The sequence below is a fragment of the Terrapene carolina genome, unplaced genomic scaffold, assembly GCF_002925995.2.
Source record: "Terrapene carolina triunguis isolate 2854851 unplaced genomic scaffold, T_m_triunguis-2.0 Scaffold232, whole genome shotgun sequence".
NCBI classification, from domain to species: domain Eukaryota; kingdom Metazoa; phylum Chordata; order Testudines; family Emydidae; genus Terrapene; species Terrapene triunguis.
In genome coordinates, this window is record NW_020664583.1 from 2,870,887 (window position 1) to 2,880,129 (window position 9,243).

The 9,243-nt window shown below is 42.9% G+C and overlaps 1 protein-coding gene across 1 annotated transcript; it reads right to left on the reverse strand.

The window, feature by feature from the left end:
- Positions 1–2,104: 2,104 nt before the first annotated feature.
- HRH1 (histamine receptor H1) lies at positions 2,105–3,553 on the reverse strand. The gene has a single exon (XM_024211983.1). It carries the CDS (start codon positions 3,536–3,538, stop codon positions 2,105–2,107), a length of 1,434 nt encoding a protein of 477 aa, XP_024067751.1. The 5' UTR covers positions 3,539–3,553.
- Positions 3,554–9,243: the final 5,690 nt, after the last annotated feature.

Here is a 9,243-nt window from a genome sequence, read left to right on the forward strand (position 1 = left end):
ATTACCACCATGATGTCCAAATTGCCAGGGCCCGTGCTTTGAGAGAAGTCTGTGTCCATGTCCTCATCACTCTCGTCACCGCACTGCCGTCGCCTCCTCATCTGCTTTTGCAGGTTCTGGTTCTGCATATGCTGCAGGATAATGCATGAGATGTTTACAATGGTGATAACTGCTGCGGTGATCTGAGCGGGCTCCATGTTTGCTGTGGTATGGCGAGAGCAGGAGAGCAGAGTGGCAGCGGAAGTGTGATGATGGTTTGCAGCCCTATTGTACCGTCTGCTGCCAGAGCAGGAGAGCAGCGTGGCAGCGGAAGCATGATGATGTTTGCAGCCCTACTGCACCATCTGCTGCCAGCAGTACCCAGGACACAACTGCGGCGGCTGAGCTGAGCGGGCTGCACGCTTGCTGTGGTATGGCATCTGCGTGGAAAAAAGGCACGAAACGATTGTCTGCCATTGCTCTCACGGAGGGAGGGACGACTGACGTACCCAAAACCACCCAAGATAATGTTTTTGCCCCATCAGGCAGTGGGAGCTCAACCCAGAATTCCAATGGGTGGTGGAGACTGCGGGAACTGTGGGATAGTTACCCACAGTGCAATGCTCCGAAAGTTGACTCTAGCCTCGGTACTGTGGACAAACTCCGCTGACTTAATGCGCTTAGTGGGGACACACACAATCGACTGTATAAAATCGCTTCCTAAAAAATCGACTTCTATAAATTCGACATAATTTCATAGTGTAGACACAGTCTGCAGACCTCCACCGACCACAGGTTGAAAACCACTGCTCTAAGGAGCTATATTTTATTGTCTTCCTCTGACCTTTAATTAATACATATTTAGAAATCTATATCTAAATGCACTCACTGGGGTAGAGGTTCATTCCTATTGTGTGGAAGGGCGTGTCTGTTTCTGGGGATTACTGGTACACTGTAGCTATAGGGGGCAAAGGAGTCAGCCAATGCATAGGCAAGTGTCAGATTGTTAGTGTCACCTCTGAGGTGCAAGGCTCTCCAGTCCTTCCAAATCAAGCTGCTTGTTTTCTTGGCACAAGTGTTTCCATTCATAGCTTAGTTCAGGAAATGTGTAATAGCCATTACAGTGTGGCTTGTAAGATGCAATTAAACTTAAATGACGGGAAAGGAAAATGTACTCGAATTATTCACTTTCCTTGAAAAGATCAGTTGCTGTATGCAGCTTTGTGTGAAGAGTTCACCTAATGTAGTGCAGCATATTTGCACCAACTTTAGGGGAACTTGCTAGGGCTTGTCCTAGTTGTAGGAAGGAGGAAAAAGTAGATTACAGTACAAGTTTACAGTACAAGTTTAGAAACAATTGTATTCTCTTTTAGCAAAGGTGACTATAGTATGGTGGGTTTGAGAAGTCTTTTTAAATATGGTAAAATATTTAGCATATAGAAAAAATATTGATATCTTTTTCCAATAAAATGAACAATGCTGCTGGAAATCAACACAAACACAATATCAAAAGTTTCTATAGTACATGACAATGCAACTTGGTATCTCTAAAAGTGCATGATTCTGGGGGAATTTATAAATAAATAGGGTACATTTTCAAACAGTTCAAGGTCAGACTTTGACTACATGAAATACCATATCTTGTAGGAGATCTTGCCTTTAACAAGCAGCATGTCTCCAGGTTAACTTTAAAAAAAAAAAAGTAAGTTACAGAAGACAACATGAACATTAGAGTGAACATACAAACTGAAGTCTTTTTTCTTTCCATATCTAATTAGCTCATAACCACAGATAGATTTCTGTTTATCTCTCCAGTTATGTTCTACATAATAGAAAAAGGAAGTCTTAAAAGTTGTAAAATAGGTACATTAGTATAGCAGTCCTGAGACTGAGCCCTGAGTTTTCAGGAATCCTGGTCAAAGCCAGTTCCCCTTTAAATACTTTGAACTTTAAAGCTCTTATTTGTCATGTAAATACGTGTTTTCACGTGATAGTTCTACGAATTAAATTTTTAAAGCCTTCTACCTCATTCATAATTTCCTTTAAAACTGGAAAGTTTTTCTTTCTTTGAAAAATCATGGATTCACTTTTTTTTCACCCCAAATAAAAACAGCCTGATGAGGTATTATGAGTGAATATGAAAGATCTTTTTGAATGTCTTCTTGAAGTTCTCGTTACAGAGGGGATAGATGAATGGATTTAAAGTGGAGTTCACATAACCAAGCCAAATAGTGAACATATGGAAACTGTAGTTGCAACAGCTTTGACAATAGGCTATTACCATAAACAGCACAAAATAGGGAATCCAGCACAGCATAAAGGCTGCCATTATGAAACCCAGCTGCTTGGCTGCTTTCCTCTCCCTGTTCACATGCATCCCTTGCATGGACTGGGTGCGCAGTCTCCGCCAGGTGCTCTTCAGGTAACTGAGGCCTGCAGGGTCTTTGTTAGTCTTTTCCTCAGCACTAGAAGTTGCTGGGATCGGGGTGAGATCAGAGTCATTTTTACAGGAGGCCCCCTCAATGAAAGTGTGCTCATCTGATGTGTCACTCTGTGTCAGCTCTGGAGCCTGTGAGCAAGGCCCCTTCTTGACAGGCACATACTTCATTCCCACTTTATCTGGCCCTGGCTGAATCTGGGTAATGGCAAGGGGAAAACAGCTCAGTTTTACAACCTTGCTGTCATCTTCTGTAATGAGAGCCTTTGGAGGTTTGTCAAAGCTGCTGAGTTCAAGCTTTGCCCCCATACTTTTGGATTGAGGGAAGTAGAGATTTACATTGCAGCAAGGGTCTACAGAGCTTCCTTTCAAAAGACTCATGTTTATATCTTTATTTGGCTTTTTGTGGCAAATGTTTTGCTTTTCCTGCACCTTATCACGATGTATACATTTGTTTTCTGAGAAAGACCGAAATGATCCATTGATGAGCTCTCGGTGCTGATAGTGTTTCCGGACAGTCTTGTATATTTTTGCATAGAACCATAACATCAGTAAAGATGGGACATAGAAGTTGACAATGGCCGTCAACACTTTAAACCAGGTGACTTTGGAGAACTCTGTTTCACAGGTGTTTTCTTCCACTTGCCATTTCCCACCATTGGCAAAAGCATGCCAGCCTAGAATCGGGATGATCCACAAAAGAGAAATCAGCCAAGCTCCAGAAATCATTACCAAAGCTCTACTTTTGGTCCGGTACTTGAGATACTTGAGTGGCTGCTGAACTGAACGGTAACGATCTATGCACAGTATAAAAAGGCTGAAGATGGAGGCTGTGGAGGCTACATAATCCATTGAGAGCCAGAACTGACAGGCTGGTCTGCCCAGTACCCATTCGTGATTCAGTAGGTACATAATGTTCAGCGGCATAACAGCTACACCAACTATAAGGTCTGCGACTGATAGGCTGACAATGTACAGGTTCCCAACTGTATGCAGCTTTCTTTCTCTTTTCACTGCATACAGGACCAAAATATTCATGATGACTGTGATCAGTGAGATGCTACCCAGGGCCAGACCTAAAGGGATTGGGTGAGCCACTGTTGAGTTCTTTGTTTCACACATCTTTTGCTCAAGGTCACAGAGCAGAAATCAGGGGAAGTGTCAGGATCCTGGTAATTCACTCTTGTTTACAAGCCTGGTTGAGTTTATGATGTGTTGCTTTCTGGTTCTTTTGGTGACTCTGTAAGAGAAAAAAATAGCATCATAGAAATGTAATACTATAAGGGACTTAAGAGGACATCTAGTCCATCTCCCTGCCCCTCTCCCCTGCTGACGTAGGACCAACTAAACCTAGATCATCCCTGACAGGTGTTTATCTAACCTGCTCTTCAAAACCTCCAATGACAGGGATTCCATAACTTCCCTTGGTTCTGTAATTGCAATAAAATAAAAAGAATACTGCACACTTTAGCACAATATCTTCCCTTTGACAGGGCTTTTCAAACATTAATCAATTTTAACTAAGGCTTGGTCTACACTTACCCCCAAGTCGAAGTAAGGTACGCAAATTCAGCTACGCGAATAACGTAGCTGAATTCGACATACCTTACTTCGAACTTACCGCGGTTCAGATGCGGTTCACACGCGGCAGGCAGGCTCCCCGTCGACTCCGCGGTACTCCTCTCGTTGAGCTGGAGTACCGCAGTCGACGGCGAGCACTTCCTCGTTCGATTTATCGCGTCCAGACCAGACGCGATAAATCGAACCCGGAACTTCGATTGCTAGCCGCCGAACTACCCAGTAAGTGTAGACCAGCCCTAAGACTTGGAAAGGTCAAGTGAGTTGTATGAGGAATACATATGGCCTTAATGATGTTGACAACTTTAGTTGGGATTCTATAGGTCTGAAGAATATTCCACAATATATGTCTGTGCAGGCTGTCAGATAACTTTGAAAATCAGTGAAACTGATGATAAGCGGGGAGGTGAGGGGGAAGCTGCCATTCTATACATCCTTTGATGATTATCTTTTGTGTAAATATCTGATCTACACAGGATCTCTTGGGCCTGAATCCAGCTAGTTCTTCTCTAATCTTTACATCCACTGCCTCTTTCATCTTGTGTACTATCATGCTGCAGAAGACTTTCCCTACAACAGAGAGTAGTATAACTCCTCTCTAGTGACAGTCAGTGAGATCACCCTTTTCGGGCATTCTGACAATGATTCCATGTTTCCACTGGTCAGGAAGGGTCTGTTTTCTCAGACTTCATTCAACAGTTCTGTCAGTTTTGTTAGGGCGATTATAGCAACTGCTACTAGCATTTCTGCTGTGATTTGATCATCTCCTGCTGTTTTGTTTTTCAGCTTCTTGATTACAGCTTGTATTAGTTATCAGCATCACTACATCACTAAGGCCATGTATAGAAATGCAAAGTGCTCTGTAAGGGTGAATAATCAGACAGAGGAGTTCAAAGTGGGTACTTGTGTGAAATAGGGCTCCATTCTAGCTCTGGTGCTGTTTGGCATTACCATAGATCGGTTAATGAAGAAGTGTATTAGCAACACACACACTGGTATAACATGGGTAGATGGAAAATGCCTTGAAGATCTAGACTCTGCTGATGATATTGTGCTATTGAGAAACACCCCGAAAAGCTACAATCGAAGACAGATAATCTGGCAACAGCAGGTCAAGCTGGGCTCAGAATCAGTTATGCTGAAACAAATATCCTCAAAACCCAGATGTCAAGTAGCAACATTACATTAGAAGGCTAAAACATCAAGAAAGTAGAATATTTTATCTACTTGGGCAGCACCTTGTTAGCCAATGGAGACCTCATAGGAAGTGACATCAAGAATAGGAAAGGCATCTACAGCATTCACTAAAACCAACAACATATGGAAATCAAAGATATACAGCACAAGAACAGAGTTATCTCAATTATTTACTATCAGGTTCCTCATAATTCTGATCCTGACATCTGGGGAAGAAACTTTCAGTCCATCCAGATTTCCAATTGTATATATTTTACTTAATTAACTGATTGAAAAGAAAGTAAAATAAGCTGCCTATAAATAACAAAATGAAAGTGGATGGATGTCAGATCATCCATTAATCTAATTATTGGGCTGATCTGTGTCAAATAAACCAGTAATTCTTCATAAGCTTTATCTGATAGTTGAATAAGACTACTGCCCTCCCAAATTATCAGCCCCAAAATAATAAGGCATTACCAATCCTAAGAGTGAAGCCACGGATGAGACGGCATCTGAGGCCATTTAAGGCATCCAGTCAAAATTATAGGTGGTTACATAATAGATAATCTCTTCCTCCTCAACACAGGGTTACATGAAAGGTTCCAAGTCGAGATGACACAATTTACTAAATTTTAAAATTCAAATTAAAAATTCTGGTGAAAACAAGATTTCTCAAGATTAATAAACAAATCCCAACCCATAAAATATGCATGTGTGATCTTATATGGGCTTTGGCAGAACTGAATTTTGTAAAAAAATTTGATGGATAGTATAAATGTTTATTTTTAAGCATTTTTTATTTTTACCAATTTAAATTTTCACAGTTGTGGGAAATTCGGGGGTGTCAGACAATAGGGATGGTCAGACAATAATTCTCTGACAGTAGATGTTGGGATTCAAAAGTTAAAATACAAATCATCAACATTACTTGTCAAAATATAGAAAGTAAATATCTTTAAATCAAATTCTAATAAGTGCTCGACCAGCATTTTTACTTACTTTGCCTATTTGAAATTTCAGTTATCATTCATGGAAATATTTTTTCATCAGTTTGTGTATGGTGAAATCTGTTTACTGATATTTACCGATTAAAACTCTAATCCTTCCAAACTAGTGTTATAGAAAGTGAGATTATTTAACCTAGGGTTGTTTTAGGTGTTTGAAAAGCTATCCTACAGGAACTGTTCTCAAATAATTTCCCTTGGTCTAACCACAGACACTCCTGCATGCACACATACCAGATGCCTGTCGGAGTTAAAAAACCAACAACAGTGCAAGAATGAGGTAGAGGTGTCCCTCTGCTAATAAAAACTGGAAAAAGAAGACAAACCCCAAAAGCTTGTTATATCCATTTAGCTTAACTCAGCAAGAAACTGATTTAAGCTATTTGGATATAAGCCAGGTTTAAATGAATCCAAGAGTATTCCATAGCAAGATTTTGCACCAATTTAACTAAATCAGTTTTTAAAAACTCTTTTAGTTAAATCAGTTCAAACTTGTGCGTAGACAAGGCTTGAGCAGCTGAGGGGAGGCAGCACTGGATACACACTATAACTTGCTCTCAGTGTCTGAGAAACTGCTTGTTATGATTTGTCTTGAATAGGGAATTATTCTTATTTGTCTAGTACTTTTAGCAGGTGAGGCACAGAATCTTAGTTAAATTCAGTGAATCTTCTTCCTTAGAGCTGAATTAGGCATTTTAGTGATCTGGGTGAGCAAGCATATTTGTGCCCCCTACTGTTTTTTTTTAATTATATGAGTTAGGATATTATAGAGTAATGATAATGCATTTATTTTTGCGTATTGTACAGTACGGAGACAAAGAAGCTACTGTATAATTATTTTAGGTGTTACATTAATTTTCACATAATCCTTTAGCATCCCTATAATACCTTCGTATATAACCCTTAAGTAAACGCATTGATAGGCACTGGAAAAAAAAACATGGACTGAAAATAATTGTAACATAAATATGGATACTACAATGGCTGAATAGCATGAAACATTCAGAAAGACAAAATTGCATTTCTGTTTTATTAAAGTATGATACAGGTGGTTTTCCATCACCTCACAGTGAGCCTGTGACTAGAATAAGCAGCCACCTCTCTCAATGACACATCCGAGAATAAAAGGGACCCAAGAGTAAACAAAGAACGAATTTACCACGGGGGTGGATTATCTAGCAACTGAATTACCAACATAGTATCTGACTCTTTATAAGCAGAAGTCACCGTCTCTCTGGCCTTTATATAAGGGAGACAGCCATTTTTTGGGAGGGAGGTTGTAAGAGTTCTGTTTTTTACCTTTTACATTGTGATTTTATTTTTCTAAGAGGAGTATTGATTATTGTTTGCTTCCTGATACAATATTAGGGTTGGCTTATACCTGATCATTTCTCCTGCTGAATCCTGCCAAGCAAATTGTGATTATGCCCCTTTAAAGGTGAAGGATTATAGTAGTATAGCTTATTTGTACAAGGCCAGTGTGGGAAGTATCATTCGGTTGGGGAAGCTATGTTGTGACAGCTGATAAGAAGCCTAAGTGTGGAGACAGAAGAAAGTATATGGCTGTGGTGATTGTGAAATCAGATTATGCTGTGTTTCAGTGTGTGACAATGCCAATGCCATGGTTATAGTGGCTAGATGGACATAACACTGAGGTGATAGCCCTGGTCTCATAGAGAAGTGTGTCAGGAACAGACTGGCTGGGTCACAGCCCAGAATGCTACAAACACAGGTCACAGTGGATACGTTTCTTCGCTAGTGCATAGCTCATCAGCAGCTCCACTCTAGATCTGCACCCAAGGCAGATTTCCCTATTGGTCTCTTCCCCCGTACACTAAATGGCTGTGTTTTATCTGTCTTGACACAACTGAAAAAGAAAAGTCAAGGTGTGTTCAGCATCCTGGGCCAGTCTGCCCTGAAGGTGTCAATTCCCTGATGTGTGAGTGCGCCAGTTAATGGAGCATTATACCAGTGGATCAGAGGGAGGCTTCTTATTCTGTTCTCTGTAATAACAATTGAATCAGGCTAGAGCAGCAACAAGTAAGGGCAGGTCACAGTAACAGAAACACACAGCTGAAGGAGGGAGCAGGGCGTGTGTGTTGACTAAAGGCATGTTTTACTTGTGCAATGTTTACTTTCTGTTTCTAGGGTTGCTTCCCCAACTGTAAATCACAAGCAGCCCCTTCAGTTTTCTTGCCTGAGCATAGAAGCCGCTCTGCCCCCTCACCCTATTTTTGCAAACAGTGCAGGTGGCTCATCCTGTTGGGGCTTTGCCCTCTGCTACCATCTGGCAGAGCCTCTCCCCTGGGCCGAACCTGGCTCCTGCCCTCCCCCCCAATTTTGCTCCTCGGCCCCTCTCCTGTCCCTGCTTCCAGCTATTTGATACCCCGCCCCGCCCACTTGGTCAGTTTCCACGCCCTGCTCAGACCCTTCCCATCCCCACCCCCATTTGCCCCCAGTGGGCATGCTCAGTAGAAGCTAAGCAGCACTCAGAACCCTGCCTGCCGCCCCGCAGGGTTCTAGTCCTGGGGAGCCTGCTCCGGCTGGGGTAGGGTTACCATTCGTCCGGATTCCCCCGGACATGTCCGGCTTTTAGAGTTAAAAATAGCGTCCGGGGGGAATTTGTAAATGTCCGGACTTCCCCCCCCCCCCATGCAGAGCATGCGCTGCTGACAGGGCAGCCGGCCGGATGGTGCCACTTACATGGGGCTCCGACAGCCAGAGAGAGCCCCTCCTCCCCCCTGCAGCAGAGATCACTCCCTCCCTCCCTGCATTCGCAGATCACCAGCCGGCCGTTCGCACCGGCAGTCTGGAGCTCCTCCCCCTGCTCCTCCTCCCCGGCACGCTGGTCTGAGCGGCAGGGTAAGGGGGACAGGGGGTCGGAGAAGGGGCAGAGAGGTTCTGGAGGGGGCAGTAAAGAGACGGGGGGGTTGGGCGTTTGGGGGGGCTTTCTGGGGGTGGGGGTGTGGATAAGGTTTTGGGCAGTCAGGATACAGGTAGGGGGTGGGGTTCTGGGGGGCAGTTAGGAGCAGGGGTCCCAGGAGGGGGCAGTCAGGGGACAAGGAG